The following is a 25,884-nucleotide window of genomic DNA, read 5'->3' on the forward strand; positions in this document are numbered from 1 at the left end:
ACAAAACATAAAATCTTCATTCATAATTAATATTAACTAATAATCACAACAAAAGTCATGAAGTCGCGTGTACTTTAAGGATAAATAACAATAATAACAATAAAAATCTGGAGCTACACTTGTTTCACTTGTTTTCTAAAAACACAAGTCCAAATAGCAAACCCAAAATTACGATAAATAGTTTTTTTTTTGTAAACAAAAAAATATTTTTAATAAATTTCTTTTTTTTTATGCATAACTAGGCAGTTATTTGACCACAATCGCACCTGATGTTAAGTGGAAAAGATAACGACTTGAATAAACTTTACGAGGAGGCACGAGTACCTAACCTAACACAGTTAACAAATTTTTCAGTCTTTAAATCAGTCAGAATTAAACATACTTAATAAATAGGTATAGCAACTCGTTGGTGAACATTATTACCACGTTATTACTTAGTTTCGATTGAAAATGAAATATTTTATTCAGCGACACAAAACAGCTTCAAAAATATGAAACAAAAGTAAAACTAAATAGAGTAGGTAATGTTGATAAATTGAGATCATTACTTGCATTGCAAATCAAATCAGTTAAAAAAAGAGAAATTAGGCCAGTCTAAAAGCAACGTTAACCTATAAAATAATTAAAACCTTACTTTTGTCTTAGAAAATAGGCTTTCAAGAATATTAAAGCTTCAAATTGGAAACTCGAGAATTCTCGAGCTCCGGTAATTTTTATCTCGTCCCGAATGAAGCAAAATTTCTCGAGTTTTCTCAAGTTCGAGAAAACTCGAGCAGAAACCCTATCCACAATGAACGGTCCAGGCTCCTCTCGTGACCTTTACCAGAACGTCGGTCCACCTAGTGGGAAGCCTGCCCACGCTACGTCTTCCAGCCCGTGGTCGCCACTCGAGAACTTTTCCGCCCCAACGGCCATCGTCTCTACGAGCTATGTGCCCCGCCCACTGCCACTTTAGCAATTCTGCGAGCTATGTCGGCCACTTTGGTTGGTTCTCCTGCGGATCTCCTCATTTCTGATTCGATCACGAAGATAATTGAATTTAGCTAGTCACCTAACGTTCATTATTATCAACACATTCATTAATAGTTGAGTTTGGACCACACCCCAGATACTACAAGTATCACACAAGCGCGAAGTTCGTTCACCCCGCGTCTATTAACGTTCTGCGAGTACCTTATAGTTATACACCAAATTACATAGCCACTTTTCTCTCAAGATATCCACTTAATTTTTTTGTTTTGATGGCCACTTCCTCTTATCTGGTAGGTAGTTTTTATAGCAGGTCAAATTATACACCGGCTTAGATAGCCACTGATTTCTTTCTGGAGATATCTACTTGAGTTCAAGATAGGTAGCNTTTTTTGCGACATGGGTGTCTTTAAAGTTAGTGACAGACAGAAAGAATTATGGCAGAAAAAAAATAAAAATGACTTTTGGTCGCATATACGACCCAGATTATGGGAAAAATCCGAAATGTCAAAAAATCAAGATGGCGGCGGCGTGGGCGGCCATTTTGTAAAAAGTTGAAAATTTCGAAAATTTGGAATTCATTTTTCGAGTAGTTGGCAACACTTTGGAAAGTCGAGTTGTATGAGGCGATTGTGTGTCTTGTCGAGAGGTTTCGCTTGGGTGAATAAATTTCTCCAGTGTTGCCATACTTTAGGAGATTTGGTCCAAAAATGTTGAAAGTAGAAATAACGACTTCCGGTCAAAAATTTGGATAACGCCTTCTGCAAAGGGGTCGTGCAAATGACATTTGACCATTTTCATCTCGATCACCTGGCAACACTGGGAGCTACGCGGAAAAGTATTTTTTTCGACATGGGTGTCTTTAAAGTTAAGGAGGGACAGAAGGAGATATGGGAGGAAAAGTCTAAAAATGGGGTTTGGTCGGTTATACGACCCAGACTATGGGAAAAATCCGAAATGTCAGAAATTCAAGATGGCGGCTGAGCGGGCGGCCATTTTGTAAAAATTTTCAGTTTTCTGATTTTTCAAATGCGTTTCTCGGGTAGTTGGCAACATTTGGGAAAGTCGAGTAGTATGGGCCGATTACGTAGTTTGTCAAGGAGTATCGTTTGGGAAAACAAAAATTTCCAGTGTTGCCATACTTTGGAAGATTTGGTCAAAAAATGTAAAAAATGGAAATAACGACTTCCAGTCAGAAATTTGGATGACGCCTCCTGCAAATAGGTCAAACTAATGATATTTGACCATTTTTAGCTCGATGACCTGGCAACACTGGGAGTTACGGAAACTCAAAATTTTGGGACATGGGTGGTTTTAAGGAATTGTTTTACGGTATTGGGTTAAGTTAGAAAAAAAGTAAAAATGGGGTTCGGCGCGGAAAATGGTCCAGATTAAGGAAAAAATGCAAAATTTTGGAAATCCAAGATGGCCGCCAAGCGTTCACCCGTTTTCCTAAAGGGACTAAATTCTCCATACAAATTGTATGCAGGGGGGCTCAGCTAACGTAGAAAAAGGCGAGGCCGAAGGCCGAGCGATAGTTTAAAGCCCAAGAGTCGCCATAGATTTATTTTTAATGCGTCAAAAAAGGACTAGAGCCCAGTGACAGACAGAAAGGCGAGGCCGAAGGCCGAGCGATGGTTCAAATCCCGACAGTCGCCATAGATTTACTTGTGTTGCGTTAAAAAAGAAAAAGAGCCTTGCGACAAACGATATACGCCCCGTGTAATTTTTGCGAGGCCGAAGGCCGAGCTCCGAATGCGAGGCCGCAGGCCGAGCGCCGCGTAGGGCGAAGCCCGGAGCGGCCAGCATCGCAGATCTAGCTTTTGTAGCCCGCGTAGCGGGCGACCAAAGCTAGTCAGTTTAAATAAGGCTATGAGCGGTGCATTCTGTGCATTATGATTAAAATCCAATACCTAGTAGCTGAAATTACTTGTTTGCTTACTGCATATTTGTTTATTATGTTGAAAATTGACTGGTGAATTCAAAATCTATGTGAGAGTAGTAAAAAGCCTATAAAAAGTTATATTATTAGACTAGTCATGTCAAGTACCCTCATTCATTTCTAGAAGTCCGAGGCGAAAAGTAGCACAGCATAACATAAACGGCCATTACAAAAAAAAACTATTACAAAAAAGTTAAACCGGGAACGACCACTGCTTAAAATGATATTTCATACTAAATATCAATTTAAACCAGAGTATTTTCGTAATGAGGGGAAGCAAGTCCAGATTTGTCATTGTTTTTGGACCTTTACCTAAAGTACTATCTTTAAAAATACAGTGGGAATAATATCCCCACTGCCTTTGATTTTAGCCTTACAACCACTGTAATTTCCANGTAGCTTGCTAAAATAAAGACCAACACAGGCAATGGCACGGACTTTGAGCTAATAAATTAAGTTTTTATTATATTTTTTACATATCAATGAGAAATTTAAATTGAAAATTGTCTATGCCCTAGATTCTAGATAGTTATTTAGAATTAGAAAGTTGCAAAACCTAGACGAGCTGATTGACATCGCTTTTTGTAAAAGTATTGTCTGACAGTCTAGCCGTAGAACGTTAGTATTTTACTTACAAGTTTATTTTTATTTACTTTCATCTTTCCACAGAAGAGTCACCATCTTTTCTGCTTTGACCTCAAATATTCCCAACTGATTTAAGATAGTAACAAACTACGTATTATGGAGACTTCATGAGATCTGTAAGCTATTGGGTAGCCAATTTTCTATCATTTCGGTTATAATGACTGAACTACTGAAGTCACTACAACCGTGGTACAAAAAATGCGTCAGTCTTCACAAGCCGTCATAGGCCGATAGGCGTCTATTTTTTTATGAATAACAAGGCAGGATTGCAATCGCACCTAGTGTTAAGTGAGATGCAGTATAGGATTCTATCATTGATGAACGAAGACGTCGCACCCTTCTAAGCATAAATATTTTCCTGCAAAATTAGGCCCAGAACAGATGTTAAAACGTAACTGCAACGAAACTGCAACTGCTAGTTACTTTTGAGTTGCATCTAAGTTTCTGCCATAGCGTCCGTTGAGAGACCACACATGACGCGACCAATTTGAAACTTTCAGTTTCAGTTTCAATCATAAGAATCATCAGAAAGTTGCAGTTTCGTTGCAGTTGCGTTTCACCGTCTGTTCTGTGTGGGCCTAAGTCCCCAACTCGGAACAAATCCCCCTTAGGAATCGAACTCACGACCACCGTGAGAATCCCAATTGACGGTGGCTAATGTAATCACTTCTTGCTCAATAGTCGACTGTCAACATTTTTTTACTCCGACCACCGTTAGCGCCAGACAGTGTCATTATCAAACTGATTCACGAACGCAACGAGTCATCGATGTAGAATTCATATTATGTCGATATCCAAAGACCCAAACCGGTCCTGGTATGCACTAATCGCTTTGGAACTGGTCTATGTTATCTTTTGAGTATCAGTTTTTGTATTTCCTTATGATTGTGATTTTTAGTTATTGTTTAGTAAACTTTACTTGAAATAAATGAAAGTACTGTAATACAGTATTCTGTGCGTTGTTGCAAAGGTAGCACGGACGTTATTCTAGTCAAAGATATTTTCTAGCAATTTTTTTCTGTAGTGAATTCATATGAGTGAAGGACGTCTCCAATAGTTTGTGTTGCAATATTGAAACATTATACGGCGATTTTAAAGTTAATTCTGTTTCGACCTTAGGATGGAGTTCTTGAAGTTATCATTTAAATATTTTTCTTTCCAGGTGTGAAAGATGAGTCAAAAGGCGAGTCGGAAGAGTGCGGTCAATGAAGAAAAAGAAAAGGTTGGTACTGAATTAAATAGTTCTTTTGATAGCCTCCAGTAATTGTAATCAAAAAGTACATCAGTAGCCCCAAAGTAAACAGCTTAACTATAGCTAGATCACAGATAAACATAGGCGACCTACCTATGTTACAACTTACAAGTACCCAAATATATTAAAAAGTCCATATCTTCAAGTATTCTCATCATCACCCTAAGATTCACTCACAGAAAGATTTGCAGTTGTGGTCTATTGCATTACATAACAATTCTCAAAGTAAACCGACCTCTTTATTTTTTGTCGCAGAATACAGACACACCGGTGAAAGAAATGAAAAAGAAAATGGCGGCCAACGCCGAAAAGGAGAAGCAAGCAGCGGAGAAACTGGCCGAGAAACCATCAGAGAAACACGATAAGAAAGAGAAGGCTGCTGAAAAACCTGATAAATCGGATAAATCCGACAAACCTGCCGAAAAACCGGAGAAGTCCACGGAAAAAGTAGAGAAGAGTGCTGAGAAGAACGATAAAGTGGATAAAAAAGCGGAGAAATCAGATAAGAAGGAGAAACAACCGGAGAAGAAGGCTGACCCTCCAGCGGAGAAGAAGGAAGAGAAGGAACCTAAAGATGATAAGGGCAAGGTAAGAATTTGATTAGATTCAATAAACAATGTCTAGTCGTTAGTTAAAATAAGGCTTTAAGTAGTTATTGCTATTTATAACAAGACATACACTGGAAGACAATCAATATTTACAACGTATTTAACTTAATCTAAGTGCTGCCTTAATTATAGGTTGCCACGGCATGAAATAGTGGACTTATACATAAACTGTGTCTACACTTAAAGAAAAGAGTTTCTTCAGCGAGTACTATTTAGCTGGAATAACATTTCGCCAGCGACTCGATGCGAAGCTGTTTAGGATTTTGCGCTTAAATGAAGGTAGCTTGTCCCGAAAGACATCTAGATCAAGATCGAGGTTCCTTGTTAGACTGTTAAACTGTCTTTGCTATGAAACTCAAGAAATAAATAATTGACTTTTGATGATATAGGTCTCCTTTTCCGTACAAAATCTATGATAGAGTCGCGTTTTACATCTCGCAAAAAGTATGTCATAGTGATTTCAAATACTCTATCCGTATTTCTAGAAGCCCGAGCGAGCCAAAAATTAGCATAACACAAACGGACATAACAAGATTTGTCCTTGTTTTCGACCTTAACCCAAGCGAATAAGTTTAAAAAATATGGTGGGATATTCCCGCTAATATGGTAATAACAATATTCCCGCTAATATGGCGAGAACAATATTCCCACTAATATGGTGGGACATTAGATTTTCGCCTCAAAACTACCTTTATTTCCAGCCAGAGAAACCCGAGCCGAAAAAGTCCGACGCGAAGCCGAAACAGAACGGTTCCAGCTTGAACGGCTCCACACACCCGGACGAGAATGGAACGGTGAGTCCGGACGACGACTCGGACGAGCTGGCGGACGAGATGTTCCCGGAACTGGCCTACGACGACGCGTCCGACCCGGAGTTTGAGCCGCCGGACGCGACCGGACGCAGCTACACCAGGAGATCGCAGGTACCGAGCGTAGCTGGGTGCGTGGACATTGCGGTTTTTTACTCTAGTAAAAAAATACTAGTAAAATGTTTCATGTACAGTCACGGAATGAAAAGGTTCGTCAGTTTTCAAATTGATTCCTTCAACGAATCGCGAGCACATAATATATTATTGAAACTATGTTACAGAATAATCTCGAGTTAGAGAAAATAATCTTTAACTGTTCGTCAGTAAAGTTCAAAATTATTCAGATCAAAGTTGTTTGACGATTTATCTTGTCAAGAAGATTATTATGAGTGATAAACTAAAACCTTCTTATTGATTCAACCTGCCATTATTATTTCTATTAAATAAAAAAAAATCTATTGTCAATTGGTCAATGTCATCATTGCATTGCACTGATGAGATAGAAAAATAAACAAGCAAAACCTTATTCGTTTGCAAACGTCATATTTATTTAAATGTTAGCAGCACTGTTTCTTGCACTGCTATGTTGGCAGGTTTGACTCTTACAGTACCTAGTGCAAGCGAAAACCGACACTAAGGTGACGAACCTTTTCATTCCGCGACTGTACCATCAAAATCGACACATGATCACTTTATAAAAACTCGTTTGCACGACATCTCGTTCATTACTGTTCTCAGTCTTGCCCATTATTAAATACAAACAAAGCATTTTGCTGAAATATAAACCATACAACAATATGCAACAAAAATTTTACACTTGAATTGAGAAACTCCTCCTTTTTTGGGGTCGTTTAAAAACCCTGTTTGAAAATGGTGACTCTACATCTTTTTGTTGTATGGGACTAAAGTGGAAAGCTCAAAACTGGAAAAGTTTTTATGGCATTTCATATAAACAATGATTGTTCCACTTTTACCAAATCATTTTTATGGTTACTATGAGTACTTCAAACTCTTTGTTCCATCTAAATAATTCAATTCATCATCTTGTATTTATGGATTTTGCTCCATATTTGAATGATAGATAATTATTATGAGTTGACCCTGAGATAACCCCAAAAATAATTTAAAACCATCAAATTAATATCGCAATGTCCACCGAAGCCCGAGTTACTCCCGGTTATGTTGTGTGGGGCGGCATAAGGTTCAGGTCATCGTCATAATACGTCTTATGTATCAGAACTTCGTCTAAATTAGAATTTAAATCTTTATCAATAAATCAATAGGGATGTTTCCTGAGTAAAAAAGCAAAAAAATTAATTAGTCCGTCAGTTAACTTATCAAAAAATACTCGACACTTTTCACTTTTTCAAACTAATGAAAATTTAAAGAGATAAAGCGCACCAAAGTTCAAAAGAAAAGGCTCGTGACGTCAATGAGTGCTTAAGAGTGCAGCACTTTGTGACGTCACGCGTAACTTCAATGTCCAATAACTTTGTAATTATTTGTTTGATTGACAATAAAAAAATACGTGTCCAATATTTTTTTATATTAAAATAGACGGACAAAAAAATTTTTTTTAGGAAACTAGCCTATTCAAAGCACTATTAGATGATTTTCTCATTACCATTCTATAACAAAGGATGAAATAAGGATATGGATGAAATTCTGATACATACTAAAACCCAGTGTGTGTTGGCGTGAATCGATTTGTTAGTAACAAAGATAATATTTCAGGTGATGAAGGATTGAGGGAATTTTTAAATACTTTTCTCTTTAATGCCACAATTTGTGGTTATTTATGTGCAAAAATGTTGTTTTTGATTTCATATTGGTGTTGGATATGCATGATTGGAATGTGAATTGGTTTGGTAGATTCTTTTGACATTTTACATTGACATCAAAACTAATCTGTTGTATGGGAATTTCTGTTTCAATTAAATTACTTATTTAATTTTCAACTTACAACAATAAAGAAACGACAGAAACAGAAGTTCCCGAAGTCAATTTGATATTTACAATTCATCATTTCAACAAGTATTCATGGATCTTTACATATTTTTTCGATCTTATTTTTTATGGCAAACTGGGGTTTGTGGTCTCTAAACTATAATTTAAAGTTTGAAACAGAAACTGCTCAAAAAGGTAGACTCTCGTATTCTCAATATGAAAATGTTTGGTGCAGTTTGTCATACCCTAGATTCTACAATTTTCCGCGCACGTATAGATCGTTCAACGAAAGTTGAGGCGAACACATACTAACACTGATGTGATATCTGAATACAGAATACACAAATCAGTCAGAATACGCAAAACGTCGAAGCAGATAACATAATACAGATATAGTCAGCGTCAAATAGTTCCTGACACACAAAGTGGCCAATATGTTGATAACACAACCTGATTCCGATTGAAACAAAGACGTGTTGCGAACTTTTTGGCTACTTTTAGGTGTCACAAACTATTTAATGCTGACTGACTATAAATCTTTGCTTGTGTTGATGGCCTCAACTCTCGTTGCGCGACCTAGGCTAGTTTCCTAAAAAAATTTTTTTAGTCCGTCATTATTAATATCAAAAAATATTGGACACATATATTTTTATTTGTCAATCTAACAAATAATTACATAGTTATGGTGCGTTGAAGTTCCGCACGACGTCACAACGTGCGGCACTTTTATGCACGCATTGACGTCACGGGCCTATTCTTATGAACTTTGGCGCGCTTTATCTCTTTAAATTTTCATTAGTTTGAAAAAGTGAAAAATACGTGTAGAGTATTTTTTGATAAGTTAACTGACGGACTAATTAAAACTCTTGCTTTTTGACCCAGGAAACATCCCTATTAAGCCCGTTGCTATTATTGACAGCTATGTACAAAAGTCTATCGATTATTTAAATATACGTATGTAAAGATCCATGTAAACACCATATGAATGATCCATTATAATTACTACTAACAATTAACTCGGTTTCTTGGGTAAGGCGAAGTCCGCGCGAACGCCCGAGACGCCGCGGCCAGCCTCCGACAAGACGACCGATGCCGCGGACGATGTAAGTCGGATTTTGAGCTCTATACCCTCACTATTGTGGCTTTATTCCTTTGAAATCATGTATTTCCTCCGCCATTTTCCGCAGTTTGGCACCTCACGACACATCATTTTACCGAAGTCAGCCCTATAGCTTCGGCGCAGTGCCGATCACTGACGTTTGTCAACAAAATGGTGCTTGACTCTTGAGACAGGCTAAATTACACCATATTGTTAATGACATTGAGCATACATTTTTTTAAATACCTTCGCGAAGTAAAACTTCTGTACGTAGTACTTATTATTATTCTGTGCTATTATTGACAGCTATGTGCAAAAGTCTATCAATTATTTAAATATACGTATGTAAAGATCCATGTAAAGACCATATGAATGATCCATTATAATTACTACTAACAATTAACTCGGTTTCTTGGGTAAGGCGAAGTCCGCGCGAACGCCTGAGACGCCGCGGCCAGCCTCCGACAAGACGACCGATGCCGCGGACGATGTAAGTCGGATTTTGAGCTCTATACCCTCACTATTGTGGCTTTATTCCTTTGGCAAACTTTAGTTTAAAGTCGACATTATATGGGGGTATTTATGCTGCAATAGATGCTATAGGTAGGTATTAAGTGCTATCGCACTTACTAACTCAAGTTAGTGCCTGAGTTATGTGTGTGTTTTTGTAACGCCAAATGTCAGCGAAACTTCCTTGACTTCCTTCACATGTATATGCTCTAAGCTGTCACGTCATAATGTGCCATATCATCCCTCCCGTGCCGCTTCCATACCTCAGTTACTGACGCCCGTATTCACAAACGATGCTTGCTTAAGTGAAGCAGCAAGTCGAACGCACAGCGTTGAATAGAGCTGTGGTTGGCTCGTGTGTCACCCTGTGCGGCCACGCGCACTGTGAGACCTCATAGTGACGTTTGTTAATACGGGCGTGATTGATTTTAACGCTGAATCTATAGCATCTATTGCAGCAAAAATACTCCCATACTGTGTCGTCTTTACACTGAAGTTTGACCAATGTTTTGAAATGACAATGACACTCAAGTAAGGTTTAAGCCTGAATGTCATATGCTGTGTAAAATTAGATGTAAACGACTTTGTCCTAGGAATAAAGCTATAATTGACTAGGTATAGCGGCGTCTTTGTTCCCCAAAAATATACAAAAAACCTCATTGCTAAATGTTGTACGAAACCGCGCGATTTTTTTTTCTATAGACTGAGAATGTGGAAATCTAAGGTAATATTAAATTCTTATTGTTATTGTCTGTATGAGACATAAATTACAAAACTTTCATACAAATAAGAACTGTAGTAATCATATTACATAACTAGGTAGGTGGTTGGATACAATTGTAGACAATTTCACATTTATTGAATGATTGCTCTCTCGTGTGTCTACGATCAGAGACTAGCTTGGTGTTGACATACATTTTAGACCTTCGACTTGTGACATAGTTTTTGTATGTCTATTTTAATATTTTTGCTAGCATTATAATTGCAAAAATAAGAGTACTTGAACATAATCATATGTGTAATATTATGTATTTGTTTTTGATTCTATATCATTGGATCAGCTAGTCTCTTCTAGCAGCTAAAACATTGGTTCCCAAAGTGGGGGCGCGGGCCATCTGTGTACTTAAGTATAAAAAACCTGCGACCGCTGAGAGAATGCGTTTCAGACTGCTCGACACGGCCAATAAATAAGATTGACTGGAGGAGGGGGGGCGCGGAATTTTTTGTATGGTCGAAAGGGGGTGCGTCTCAAAAAAGTTTGGGAACCAATGAGCTCCAAAGAGGCTGAAAATGGTGACTGAGTTTCTTCCGCCACTTCTTCTCAGCACCAGCCCATATGTTGTCCCGAAGTGGTGGTAGGGCAATCTACTTGTAACGTGTATAAGCGCCTTTGAAAGACCTAATTCTGAATAAATTATTTGATTTGATTTGAGCTACTTTTTCCTCGGTTCGGTTAACGGTTTTATAGTTAACTAGCTTTCCGCCCGCGTCTTCGCCCGCGTGGAATTTTGTCTGTCACAGAAAAACTTTATCGCGCGTGTCCCTGTTTCAAAAACTGGGATAAAAACTATCCTATGTCCTTTCCCGGGACTCAAACTATCTCTATGCCAAAATTCATCAAAATCGGTTCAGTGGTTTAGGCGTGAAAGCAAGACAGACAGAGTTACTATCGCTTTTATGATATTAGTATAGATCGTATAGATTCCCAAAAAACAGCTTTCTTTAAAATCTCGGTCAGTCTTCTACCGTTTTGAATAAGATAATTTCTCTAGATTTCCACATTCACCCACGTTTTGTCATGTGCATGTTGTGCAAACATTAACATTTAACAAAACACCTGATCATAGTTACACGCGTTACTCACACAGTATGCAATTTAAATACTATTCTACTAACGGCATTGACCCATTTTCTAAGGCACTTATTTTCGCCAAGACATAAGCATGTTAAGTAATATGTCTAAAAAATAAAAATGAATAAGACTTTTCTAGTATTTACATCTCTAGTAAATATAAAACAAATAAAACAAAAGCCGCTTAGATCTTTTAAACTACGCAACGGATTTTAATGCGGTTTTCATCAACAGATAGAGTGATTCAAGAGAAAAGTTATTACATTTGTCGGTATGCATGAGAGAATGTTTGTTTCTTTATTTCAAAGAAACACATTCTCTCATGCATAGATTGGTAATAAAACAAATTCAATGTTTGCTAGCGTCACCGAAACTCTGATATTCTATTTTAGACTACTTTTTTGACTAATTTTACAAGCTTAATATTGACTTTAACTTTCTGATCTAATACTACATGTCCTGTTCATTTTCCTACATCATATCATCTGCATGCACACTAACTATATGTTTGTCTGTTCGCTTACAAACCTTTGACCACGTACCCCAAATATTAATCTCCGCCATACAATTCCAGCAGTCGAAGGTGCTAAAACTGAAAGAGGATGCGCCCACCGCCTCAGACCGCAAGTTACGATCGTCTGATTCTCCAAAACCGCAAGACAAAAAGTCACAGGACAAGGAAAAACCACAAGAAAAGGAAAAAGAACAAGCAAAAAACGCACTAGAAACGCAGAAGGTGCAAGAAACAAAAGACGGCAAGCAAGAGAGCGTCAAAAACCAAGAAGAAAAAGAAAATGGGGATAAGACAGAGAAGATCGAAGTCGATGTTGTTATCGAGATTGAAGGAGATGGTGAGTATGATTCTGTTTTGGATTTATTAAGATAGGACCCCCACAAAGTGGACCGACGACATCATAAAGATGGATGGCGCTGGACGCAGGCCGCTACCAACAGGTCAGCATGGTTCAGCAGTGGACATTCTGTGACTGAAATGATGATGATGAATGATAGGACGTAGGTTCTTACGCAGTTTAATCCTCACACTGATGTAACATTTGAATACAGAACACACACAACACATTACAAATTCAAGTTTAAATGTAGAATACACTAGCTACCTCACTCTTGCTAAATGTGTGTAAGCGAGACAGTAAGCATTTGTCAGTCAAATTACGCGGCGAGCGTATACAGATACAAATATTTGCTTGTGTTGATCGCTTCAACTCTCACTCACTCGAGCGCAACCGTTCGATCACCGTCCGTCCTCTAATGGTCTATTGTGGTGATCTCACTCTTAACACAAGCATTTAGAAGTACGCTAAGTCCTCCATTTGCCTCTGGAACTCAGAGTCATGCAGCAAAAGAGACTAAATGACCAGATCATGATGATGATGATGAATTTGTAATGCACAGATTACTCTTAAAAAAAGTTACGCCCATTACGACCACGCAAAGTAGCAGAAAGGCGCTGTATGCAGGCCGCCACCAACTGGTCAATTTGGAAATCATTTGGGGAGGGCTATGTTCAGCAGTGGACGTCCTGTGGCTGAAATGATGATGATGATGATGCACATGATTCTTGTTTAAATCACGATACGTAAAATTAGGCTACGGATACGCCAACGATATGTTGTAGTGTGACCCGCCATGTCCGCAGATGAGCCGCGCAAGACCGACACCAACTATTCCAAGAGTCGCGTCAAGGTGTCGCCCTACCGCCGCAGTTTGAGGGCAGACCACACGGCGACTTCTATGCTGGCCAACTACACAGGTCAGGACTATTCCCACCTCTCGTTCCCACCGCTGCAACTCCTGTGTAGCCAGGATCTACAGCTTGACCGCCACAAAAACCCAACCAATGAAGGTCAAGTTTGTCCCGGGGGAAAGTTAAACTGTCATTGGACCCGCAACGAAATTAATCAGAAGAACATAGGAGGAGTTCGAAATTAAGGTTCGACTTCCCTCCAACTATACAGGTCAGTGGTCACTATACAGGGAAGTGCACACTATACAGACTACAGGGCAGCGGCCAACTACACAGATCAGTGCGCACTACAGAGCAGCGGTCAATTACACAGGTCAGTGCTCGCAACATAGGGCAGCGCTCACTGCATAGGGCAGCGCTCTCTACACAAAGCAATTTTTACTACACACGGCAGCGCTCACTATACAAGGCAGTTTTCACTGCACAGGGCAGCGCTCACTACACAGGGCAGTACAAACTACATAGAGAAACGCTCACTACACAGGGCAGCGCGCTCACAGACACCCAACTACTCCAAGAGTCGCGCCAAGGTGTCGCCCTACCGCCGCAGCTTGAGGGCAGACCACACGGCGACCTCCATGCTGGCCAACTACACAGGTCAGTGCTCTACACAGGGCAGTGCACACTATACAGGGCAGCGGCCAAAGACAGGTCAGTGCCAACTACACAGGTCAGAGCTCAAGGACACCAACTACTCCAAGAGCCGGGTCAAGGTGTCGCCACACACATACGACCGTCCTTTCATGCTAGCCAACTACACAGAGCAGCGCTCGCTAAATAGGGCAGTGCATTCTAAACAGGGCAGTGCTCACTCAACTGGACAGTGTACTCTACACAGGGCAACGCTCACTAAACAGGGCAGTGCACTCTAAACAGGGCAGTGCACTCTAAACAGGGCAGTGCACTCTAAACAGGGCAGTGCTCAACTCAACTGGACAGTGCACTCTACACAGGGCAGCGCTCACTAAACAGGGCAGCCCTCACTGTATTGTACATTTATTTCATTACAATTCTTATCTTTTCTGATGTACTGTAAAGTGTGTTTAATTCATCTAACGTCTGTTTTCTCTCTCCAGGAAACAACACAACAATGGAGATGGACATCACGGAATCTTCCTTCGTGTCCCACGAGGAAGGTTCCTTAGACGACAGCTCGTATCTGTCAGGGTTACGAAGCATCCGCGGCCGCCGCTCCTACAAGCCGCTTAAAGAGATGACGCTCCGGCACGTCACAGCCAACCGCAGCGCTAACAAGTCCGCGGCCAATGTGTCTGGTGAGTCCATTACTGAAGCATCCTTCGGGCAATACCACGAGGAGGGCCTCCTAGACCACAGCTAAAGCCCGGTCTGTGAGCACGTAGAATTTTGTCTAATGACCCTTAGCTACCCATCTTTATCGCTCGCGCGTAATTATATTGCTGTCGTGACTGTGCGACTGGCACCCGCAGTGAGTGTGCGAGCGCGACAGCAACATAATTACGCGCGAGCGATAAGGATGGGTAGCTTGGGGTCATTGGACAAAATTCTACGTGCTCACATACCGGGCTTTAGTATCTATCAGGGCGACAAATTATGGCCGCCACTCTTACAAGCACACAAGTCAGCTGCTAATGTGTCTGATGAGACAATTACTGAGTCTTCCTTCGTCGTATATGATGAGGGTTCCCACAAGTCTGGTGAGTTTGTGTGACGCGCCACTACAGACTAGTGATAGTCGTCATTCAACAGATGGCGCTGGCACCTGCATTACTATGGCGCGGTGGTGTGCGCCTACGAAACCTGCATCGCGGTATCAAAGTTTTTTGCCCTGACTAGTATAAATAGAAAACCGAGTAAGTAAATAATTGGACCATGGTCCCCGAGCACATCAGCTTAAAAAGGAAGCAACACTTTAGCTGCCTTATGTGGTTGATCATCAAATCACACAAGTCCATTACCGAGTCTTTCTGACAACTCGTCGTACCTGTCTAATGGGTTGCTATTGTACAATAGCAACGTGACTGCCAAAAATGTATGGAAACTAGCGCCATCTATAGTTGAACGCGGCGCTGTCATTGGTTGTACAACTAGCAACTGGTGGCCAAGCTTCGTATTACGCATACGCGGTGCCAACGAGTCTGCTGCTACTAATTTCTCTGGTGAGTCCATTACCGAGTCATCGTCCTTCGTCTCTCACGAGGAAGGTTCCTTAGACGACAGCTCGTATCTGTCAGGGTTACGAAGCATCCGCGGCCGCCGCTCCTACAAGCCGCTTAAAGAGATGACGCTCCGCCACGTCACAGCCAACCGCAGCGCTAACAAGTCAGCAGCTAATGTGTCTGGTGAGTCCCTTACTGAAGCATCCTTCGTGTTATTCTACGAGGAGAGCCTCCTAGACGACAGCTAAAGCCCGGTCCGTGAGCACGTAGAATTTTGTCTAATGACCCTTAGCTACCCATCTTTATCGCTCGCGCGTAATTATATTGCTGTCGCGACTGTGCGACTGGCACCCGCAGTGAGTGTGCGAGCGCGATAGCAACATAATTACGCGCGAGCAATAAGGATGGGTAGCTTGGGGTCATTGGATAACATTCTACGTGCTCACATACCGGGCTTTAGTATCTATCAGGGCGACAAATTATGGCCGCCACTCTTACAAGCACACAAGTCAGCTGCTAATGTGTAAAAACAAAGCGACTAACCTGGCTTCCCGAGTGATGTTCGTTTCTGGGCATATCGCGGAGACACGCGCCACGCCCCCGTTTCATATCTATTCGTTACATTCCCTCTAATATGGTCGAGTGAAGCGATGGCTGGTTCACTCGTCATGTCTGTGAACAGGCGCTGCTTTCGGGGACTGGTCNCTATAAAATAATCGGACCTTAGTCGTCGAATATAACACCCGCTCGGAAAGGAAGCAATTCCACCTCCGGAAGCTCCTTATATGGTGGTTGGTGGCAGTGGGAGGGGCACATAGCTCGTAGAGCTCATGACCCCTAGGGCAAAAAGTTCCCGAGTGGGCGACCACGAGCCAGCAGAAGCCGTAGTGTGGACAGCCTCCACTAAGGTGGACCAACGATTTGGTGAAGGTCACGGGAAGTACCTAGATGCGGGCGGCGCACGACCAGTCGCTATGGAAATCCTTTGTAGGGGACCTTTGTCCAGCAGTGGACGTCATTTGGCTAAAACAAGTACCTGGGACCACTGACGCGACGGGTCGACGGTCGCATGGTTGTCCCAAGTAATCTTGCTTCACTGCAAGATCCTCTCCCATTCTTTCTAGGTAGTGATAAATTAATTAATTTGCTATATTTCCTATTTTCACAGTAAATGAGCAACCAGCGCGTCCTACTGGCACAGTCGTGGGCCGCAAGCGCAAACCAGAGGCCGAAGACAGCATTGAAATCGCATCCGAGGCTGGGGAACTGCTTGGTTCTGCGCACAGCAAGCGTATGAGACTACTGGAGAGACTCACGCACTCCTTCCGTAGGACTACTAGCACGCCGCTACCCGCCAGACGGGCGGCTGAGGTGAGAACTACTACTAAAGTCCGGTCGCCGAGTACATAGGATTTCGTCCAATGACCCCAATTTATCCATCCTTATCGCAACTGTGCAACGGACGGCCACTGTGAGTGTGTGAGCGCAACAGCAACATAATTACTCGTGAGCGATAAGGATGGGTAGCTTGGGGTCATTGGACGAATTCTATCTGTTCGGCAACCGGACTTTACCAAATAGACGACAGCGTAGCAAGACAACAGAGTTGCGAACTGTTTATAATAGATACGAAGTGAGACAGCCCAGCGGAGAAAGGGGTAAGGCTGCCTCGTCTCCAAAGTAGAGCGAGACAGCGTAGTGCAGCTCATCGTACTGTCTCTCTCTTCTCCGCATACTTTCTCGGTCCGCTCCGCTACGTAACTCCTATTTAGCATCTACCTATGGATAGACAGTCAGCATCGAGCTCGCCTCCGAGGCTGGCGTACTGCTTGGTTCTGCGCACAGCAAGCGGATGCGACTGCTGGAGAGACTTACACACTCCTTCCGTAGGACTACTAGCACGCCGCTACCCGCCAGACGGGCTGCAGAGGTAACCAATTAAATCATTGACCATCGCCGTAAGGTAGCATCCCTATCGGTTTTCTACAGGCTACACTTCGGAGAATGTGCGAAAGAATTACACAAACTAATTCCAGCAGCCCCCTTCCATCATCGGGGAACCATTTTTTACATCCAGCTCGCACTAAGCGTTTCGATGACTCTTTTATAATGCGAACAGCTAGGGACTGAAATTCGCTGCCTGCTTCTGTCTTTCCCGAAGACTATAATCCGGGCATTTTCAAGGCGAGAGTGAATAGGCACTTACAGGGCAGATATGTACCATCCTAGACTGCATCCCACTTAACATCAGGTGCGATTGTGGTCAAATAACTGCCTTGTTATGCATAGAAAAAATCAAATATTTTATTCAGTACCTAGGTCCTTTCCAGGGCGCTTATACACATCCCAATACAGCTTGTCCCACCACTACTTCGGGACAACATTATGGGCTGGTGCTGAGAAGTGGCGGAAGAAACTCAGTCACCTTTGTCAGCTTCTTTTCATCCGACTTCAAAAAAAGGAGGAGGTTCTCAATTCGACCCGTATGTTGTTTTTTTTTTCTATGTTTGTTACGCGATAACTCCGCCAATTATGAACCGATTTGAACAAATCTTTTTTCGGCGTATAGGTAATACCTCAAGGGTGGTCCCATTTAAATTTAATAATAAAAAAAAAACAACCCCCAAGGGTGGAAAATTGGGGATGAACTTTTTTATACGCAATATCTCCGCCGATTATNATAAAGAAATTTTGACTTTGACTTTGACTTTATGATCTGAGGTTTCCACCCAGCATCGTTCACTGCTGGACAAAAGGCTATCAACGACTGGTTCTGCGTAGCTCGTAACGAGGTGCACTCCGCAATCTTCAGTAGAATGTCGGTTTGATTACACCGGTCAACAAAAAAAAATTTTTTTTTTGCGCATGGATTTTACTTATTATATTCTGATTATATAAGCAAATGTATATAAAAAAGTGCGATTACAAATCGAAAATATTTGCTTTTTAAAAAGTTATAGCGATTTGAATTTTCCATCTTCATAGTAGAATGTCTCTAAAGATGCACGTCACATTCTCATCCCAACTAATATTATAAATGCGAAAGTAACTCTGTCTGTCTGTCTGTCTGTCTGTCTGTTACGCTTTCCCGCTTAAACCTCGCAACCGATTTTGATGAAATTTGGCATAGAGATAGTTTGAGTCCCGGGAAAGAACATAGGATAGTTTTTATCCCGGTTTTTGAAACAGGGACGCGCGCGATAAAGTTTTTCTGTGACAGACAAAATTCCACGCGGGCGAATAATTATGGGTGCTTATTCGCAAGAACAAGAGGCACGCTTTCATCAAAATATAGTGGGATTTGAGAAACGACGTTATTAAGGCCAGTATACTGAAAGCATGATAGGGTTAGATTTTTATGAAAAAAATCTTCTATGGAACATGACAGGAAATTAGAACTTTTTATTTTTAACTAGCTTTCCGCCCGCGGCTTCGCCCGCGTGGTTTGTTATTCCAAGTCTGATTCTTTTTTGTTATACCACGTTTTATAGTGACTGACGTTTCATGTCAAATCACACGGGAATGCTGTCGAACGGGATAAAAAGTATCCTATGTCCTTCTCCTGGCTCTAAACTACCTCCCTGACAATTTTCAGCTAAATCGGTTCAGCCGTTCTTGAGTTATAAGCGATGTAACTAACACAACTTTCTTTTATATATATAGATAAATATTTGGACTCTATTTTAATTTTTCTCTTGTGACAATGAATCTTAAATGGATGTTTGTTATGTTTTAATAATTAGAAAGAATGAAAGAAAGAAAGAAAAAAAAATATTTGGCAATAAATTAAAATCATCTCTATGTTCATGTTTCATACATTCATTGATATGAATTTTTCTATTTTTTACACATAAAAGCAAATTCAGAACAATTTTTTGTTGTTATTCTTGTTTCTAGGTTATAAAGCAATAAAAATAAGCTATGCATAACCCGTGCGCAAAAATACTGTAGACAGTTGTTATAAATATTATTCAACCGGCTATTAAGCAGTATTCCCTTAGTTACCTAGCATATATCTTCCACAAGCGGATACTGCCCTCTAGTTCCTTCTGGAAGACATTAGGAAGAAACGGGTTGCTTAGTGGTGAATATCGCTACTTTTTTCCGATATCCACCAGTGGGTAACAATGGGAATAGAACGTCTTAATATATGATTAATGTTACCTCGTTTTTCTACATACAACATAGGTCTCTTGACTTCCAAATTGGCCGTCTAAATCACCAGGATGATGATGATGAATATATTTTTCCTATTTTCACAGTAAACGAGCAACCAGCGCGCCCTACCGGCACAGTCGTGGGCCGCAAGCGCAAGCCAGAGGCCGAAGACAGCATTGAAATCGCCTCCGAGGCTGGAGAACTGCTTGGTTCTGCGCACAGCAAACGTATGCGACTGCTGGAGAGACTTACGCACTCCTTCCGTAGGACTACTAGCACGCCGCTACCGGCGAGGCGAGCTGCAGAGGTGAGAACTACTACTAAAGTCCGGTCGCCGAGTACATAGGATTTCGTCCAATGACCCCAATTTATCCATCCTTATCGCAACTGTGCAACGGACGGCCACTGTGAGTGTGTGAGCGCGACAGCAACATAATTACTCGTGAGCGATAAGGATGGGTAGTTTGAGGTCATTGGACGAATTCTATCTGTTCGGCAACCGGACTTTACTAAATAGACGACAGCGTAGCAAGACAACAGAGTTGCGAACTGTTTATAATAGATACGAAGTGAGACAGCACAGCGGAGAAAGGGGTAAGGCTACCTCGTCCCCAAAGTAGAGCGAGACAGCGTAGTGCAGCTTTTTATACTGTCTCTTTCTTCTCCACATACTATTTTTTTTCCGCTCCTCCTATTGTCTCTCTTGGCTCCACAACTGTCTTTCTCCATTCCACGTATTTCCTTGGTACGCTCCGCTATCTAGCTCTGCAGCTATGGTTAGACAGCATCGAGCTCGCCTCCGAGGCTGGAGAACTGCTTGGTTCTGCGCATAGCAAACGGATGAGACTGCTGGAGCACGCCGTTACCAGCAAGACGGGCTGCTGAGGTTGATGCCACTGATAGGTCAATAGATTAAAATGCTGGGGAGCTACTTGTCCAACAATGTGATACGGAGTACGGAGCGAAATGAGGTAGCGAAGCGAAAAAAAAAAATAGAGAGGCACCCTGTCATTCGGAGCGGATCTCTACGCCCCACATACTTTCTTTCGCTACACATGAGAAAATTTGACGAGACTTGTAGAATGAGCATCTGTGAAGCCAGTGAACACTATAATCAAAGTCAAAGTCAAATGTCACTTGCATGGACTATTTAAATAGTACTTACAAATCGTCAAATATTTTGCTCTTAAAAGCCTCTTTATGTTTCATAATCTTTTTACCCTATCAGCGCTTCGAGACTAACATTAATTTGGCAAGTGCTGAGAAGAAGCGTTGCAACAAACTCAGTCTGTCGGTTAATATAAATAAATAGAAATAGATGTAAAGCCCGTTCTGTGAGCACGTAGAATTTTGTCCAATGACTCCAAGCTACCCATCCTTATCGCTCGCGCGTAATTATATTGCTGTCGCGACTGTGCGACGCGCGCCCGCAGTGAGTGTGCGAATTCTACGTGCTCACAGACCAGACTATAGTAGGTACATTATTGATTCAGAAGTTCTCTGAATTTACCATGCATTAACTAACCCTATCTCAAAATATTTATTTTTCTTGACTGATATTTTAATTACATTACCACCAATCTGACCACCTGACCTCTTTCCAGATCGTAGGCATCAACACAGACTTACCCCTAACGGCGCCCGTAGCGTCTCCCGCTACCTTCGACCCCGAAGCCCTTAAACCGGCGCCCGAAGACCACGCCCCCGGCCCCGCCCCTATTGCCGTCCCGCTCCCACACGCCGAGCCCGAGCGAGACAACAAGAGGTGCGTCGTCATGTAAGGTGAGGCTCAATAATCAATATGGAAATGAAGTAACGTGTAATAACAAATTTTGATTATGTCATTGATGTCAGTAGATTTGTGTGACGTGCGGGCCAGACACGTGACCTTGTCACGAGTGTAATATTTGAACCCAATGGTTTTGAAACTTTACTGGAAATGAACTGCGTCATTTTAAATGACAGGCAACTTAAAATTTAAAGATATTTGAGTTTTTTTAAATACCACGGCTTTTTCAATGTTTCTGTCCAAGGCATTTTTGTCCAAAGACTATTGGATTGTTTAATGGTTAAACCAATATCGGTATAACAGTAATCGGTATAAAAACGTTACTCGTTATTATAAGAAACTTAGTGTGAAATGTTTAATTTGAAGAAATAGGTATGAATTTGGATTTATAGAATTGAAAAATGCAAATGGATGTAATATAGTTCAAATAGGCTATACATACATAGATGATAAATACAGGTTATAAGGGTGGTTAACTCGACGAGCGAATGTAATATTTTCTATTAGGTTATTTCGAATAGGTCTTTAGAATCTTTAAATAATACTACTTTGAAAACTACGTCGGATCCTATCAAGTTTGAAATATGGACCGAAGTCGCTTAATTTTTCTACTTATAAATAATTCGACCCTATAACTTTTGATTTCTCACCTTTAAAATGAACTTTATGTATCAAAATTATTATTCGTTTAATTTGGGAGGTTGTGATCTAAGAAAAAGGTTTGATTTATATTTTAGTTTAATTCGCTCGTCCTGATAACAGTGTAATGCATTTGCATCGTCTTTTACTGTGCATTTTGTACATACGTAGACATAGTTGTTAAACACATTGAGTAAAATCTACATTTTTTCAATCATTCTCCCAAAGTTTTGTTTTTATTTTTCATCGAATCATATCGAATATTGTCTTCATTTGAAATCACGTGTTAAAAGTATTATTTGGTTATTCGATAGATTTTACTTTATGAGTTTAAGGGCCGATTTTTCAATCATTGAATAACTTGACAAATAACTAACTAGCGAATAAAAATATCTGACTGTTTATCGGACGAATAACATTAGTTGTATTTNTCAAAGTGTGCGTCACGTCACGCGGCCATTGATTGGCCATTGATTGGCCATAAGGCACGCCTTCTGGCCAATCACAGCACTTTTAAGCCGGTTGCACATGTTGTCGTAGACTCTCAGTCGCTTTGTTTTTACACAGTTGAATGTGTGTGTGGGAGCTGTGGTGGGGGAAATGTGGGGACACTGGTTCTCGTTGTAGTTACGCGCGACTTCATATCTATTCTCTTTCTATGATCTGAGGNGGTGGAAAATTGGGGATGAACTTTTTTATACGCAATATCTCCGCCGATTATAAACCAATTTGAACGATTATTTTTTTGTTGAATAGGTATTATCAAAAGGGTGGTTTCATGCGAATTTGAAGAAAATATTTCACCCTCAAGGGTGGAAAATTGGGGATGAACTTTTTTATACGCAATATCTCCGCCGATTATGAACCAATTTGAAAGATTATTTTTTTGTTGAATAGGTATTATTTGTGCTCACGCATTTGAAGTCGGTTTTTTTTAAGTTATTCCAATTAGATTCAGCAAATACTTACATTAAACAAGATATCTAATAAGTGCGAGCTAGTCCAATATTGGAACAATAAAGCAGTTCTAACTAGCATTTGAAGCTTGAAATTAGATAAGGTCAAATGCCGCAAAGCAATGGAGCGATGCGAAGTACTTAGTACTTTCCGTTATAGTTGTCTCAGGGAACGGATAAGAGTATTTGCAAATAGTTTAGGACATCTCTTAAATCAATTTTGGATTAAATTAAATGACTTTTATACGTATTGACAATTTGACATTATTTTATTGTTTCTATTTTGACTTTATTGAACTGATTATTAACTTACTACTTTATTATGACATTATTTTCATAATTTACTTGTAATTTGAAATGTAATTGTTCTGTTGACATTCGGTAATTTGATTTAAATCTATTGTTTTATTTAATTGACTTAATTATATTTATATTGACATTGAATTAACTATTATTATATTGACATGCATGATGATAACCTATGTACAATTAGTCTTATAAGCGCTTTGGAATATATTCTGTTAGCTTGTAAGATGATTGAATAATCTATATATATAAAAATGAAACCCGTTTCGCGTTGTTACGGCATCACGTGTGAACGGCTGAACCGATTTCGATAATTCTTTTTTTTAAATGTTTGTGGAAGTCCAAGGATGGTTCTTACGGAAAAAAATATTAAGAAAATCTCTACGCTAAGGCGGTACGAAGTTCGCCGGGTCAGCTAGTAATAAATAAATAAATAAATAAAAGAGTAAGGCTGCCCGTCTAATTAAGCGGTACTCTCCGCTCCGCATACTTTCTCGCTCCCCTCTGCATACTTTTTCGCTCCGCCCCACACTTGAGAAAAACTCGACTCTTTTTTGGGACTGCATTTGAAGTATCATAATGAACTGGTGAACACTATACAGGGTGTTAGGTAAATGGGTATATGAGCCGACACTAGCACTAGACTTCACCATACCATTTATATGATCATGTTAACATGGGCTAGTGTCGGCTCATATACCCATTTACCTAACACCCTGTATAATCGAATAAATTATAATTTATCAAGTAGGTCCCTCTCTAAAGACCATCACCTAAGCATTGTATCTTTACTCTTACTTTAAGTCTATCCATTTAACGTATCCACCAATCTCACCACCTCCATTCTTTCCAGATCGTAGGCATCAACACAGACTTACCGCTAACGGCGCCCGTAGCGTCTCCCGCTACCTTCGACCCCGAAGCCCTTAAACCGGCGCCCGAAGACCACGCCCCCGGCCCCGCCCCTATTGCCGTCCCACTCCCACACGCCGAGCCCGAGCGAGACAACAAGAGGTGCGTCGTCATGTAAGGTGAGGCTCAAGAATTAAAATGAAGTAACGTTTATTGTAACAAATTATTATGTCACGATTGTGTCATTGATGTCAGTAGATTTGTGTGACGTATACGTGCGTGACCTTGTCACGAGTGTAATATTTGAACCAAATGGTTTTGAAACTTTACTGGAAATGAACTGCGTCATTTTAAATGACAATTAATTTAATTGAGTTTTTTTTAAATACCACGGCTTTTTCAATGTTTCTGTCTTAGGCATTTTTGTCCAAAGACTATTGGATTGTTTAATGGTTAAAACCAATATCGGTATAACAGTAATCGGTACAAAAACGTTACTCGTTATTATAAGAAACTTAGTGTGAAATGTTTAATTTGAAGAAATAGGTATGAATTTGGATTTATAGAATTGAAAAATGCAAATGGATGTAATATAGTTCAAATAGGCTATACATAGAAGTTAAATACAGGTTATAAGGGTGGTTAACTCGACGGGCGAATTATTTTTCTATTAGTTAGTAGATGTTATTTTGAATAGGCCTTTAGAATCTTTAAAAATACTACGGAGCCTATCAAGTTTGCAATATGAACCTAAGTCGCTTAATTTTTCTACTTATAAATAATTCGACCCTATAACTTTTGATTTCTCACCTTTAAAATTAACTTTATGTATCAAAATTATTATTCGTTTAATTTGGGAGGTTGTGATCTAAGAAAAAAATATGATTTATATGTTAGTTTAATTCGCTCGTCCTGATAACAGTGTAATGCATTTGCATCGTCTTTTACTGTGCATTTTGTACATACGTAGACATAGTTGTTAAACACATTGAGTAAAATCTACATTTTTTCAATCATTCTCCCAAAGTTTTGTTTTTATTTTTCATCGAATCATATCGAATATTGTCTTCGTTTGAAATCACGTGTTAAAAGTATTATTTGGTTATTCGATAGATTTTACTTTATGAGTTTAAGTTAGTGTTAGTTTCGGTTAAACAATAGTTTAAACATTATTTGCGGTTCCCAATAACCTTGCAGTCTGCAATCCGAATTAAACAGCGGCTATCACAAAGCCATATAAGAAAATACAATAGATAAATAAATATTCACTTACGATTCTTAAACATAATTCTTACAAAAGTGGAATTTATTTTTGACCAAGTTTCGTAAACTTGTTACTTCAACTGTTTAGAAACTTCATAAAGTATTGATGGTTCTTATTTTTAGTGTACTCAACAAATAAAATTAAACTGACTTCATTGATCCTAGTAAACTATTGTCTATGTATTTGTATCGTTCGTTTATTCATTTCAGCCAAATTACGTAAACTGTTGGACAAAGAAAGGTCTTGTGGAATTTTAATCACTGACAGGTATTGTGAAACTGTTGCAATGTTCAAATTATTGTTTCTCAATCGGCCTGTACGCTGTACAGCGCTGTTTTAACCCACGACCGTTTTTTATTTTATCAGATGACTTAATAAACATGT

At 40.1% G+C, this 25,884-nt stretch overlaps 1 protein-coding gene across 13 annotated transcripts; it reads left to right on the plus strand.

Moving 5' to 3' along the window:
* Window positions 1-4,507: 4,507 nt before the first annotated feature.
* LOC114366320 (translation initiation factor IF-2) lies at window positions 4,508-21,660 on the plus strand. 13 transcript variants are annotated; one of them, XM_028323162.1, is made up of 10 exons: window positions 4,508-4,526; window positions 4,719-4,778; window positions 5,064-5,396; window positions 6,118-6,339; window positions 9,693-9,761; window positions 12,208-12,484; window positions 13,291-13,404; window positions 14,475-14,672; window positions 19,799-20,001; window positions 21,299-21,660. In XM_028323162.1, exons 2-10 carry the CDS (start codon window positions 4,728-4,730, stop codon window positions 21,473-21,475), a joined length of 1,644 nt encoding a protein of 547 aa, XP_028178963.1. In that variant the 5' UTR covers window positions 4,508-4,526; window positions 4,719-4,727; the 3' UTR covers window positions 21,476-21,660. The 13 variants fall into 13 exon arrangements, with proteins under 13 accessions (XP_028178963.1, XP_028178970.1, XP_028178962.1 ...); XM_028323161.1 differs by lacking the exon at window positions 4,508-4,526 and adding an exon at window positions 4,613-4,642; XM_028323172.1 differs by lacking the exon at window positions 4,508-4,526 and adding an exon at window positions 4,615-4,642 and having other exon boundaries at window positions 6,118-6,210; window positions 12,211-12,484.
* The last annotated feature ends 4,224 nt before the right edge of the window (window positions 21,661-25,884 follow it).

The sequence above is a fragment of the Ostrinia furnacalis genome, unplaced genomic scaffold (genome assembly GCF_004193835.3).
Source record: "Ostrinia furnacalis isolate ACB-3 unplaced genomic scaffold, ASM419383v2 OfSCF0620, whole genome shotgun sequence".
Classification (NCBI taxonomy): Eukaryota; Metazoa; Arthropoda; class Insecta; order Lepidoptera; family Crambidae; genus Ostrinia; species Ostrinia furnacalis.

Bases quoted from the DNA above. Each gene is read 5' to 3' on its own strand.
- LOC114366320 (XM_028323162.1), top strand. From the start codon at position 4,728: ATGAGTCAAAAGGCGAGTCGGAAGAGTGCGGTCAATGAAGAAAAAGAA. The intron at 12,485-13,290 runs GTGAGTATGATT...CCATGTCCGCAG, and splicing joins TATCGAGATTGAAGGAGATG to ATGAGCCGCGCAAGACCGAC. The intron at 13,405-14,474 runs GTCAGGACTATT...TTCTCTCTCCAG, and splicing joins TATGCTGGCCAACTACACAG to GAAACAACACAACAATGGAG.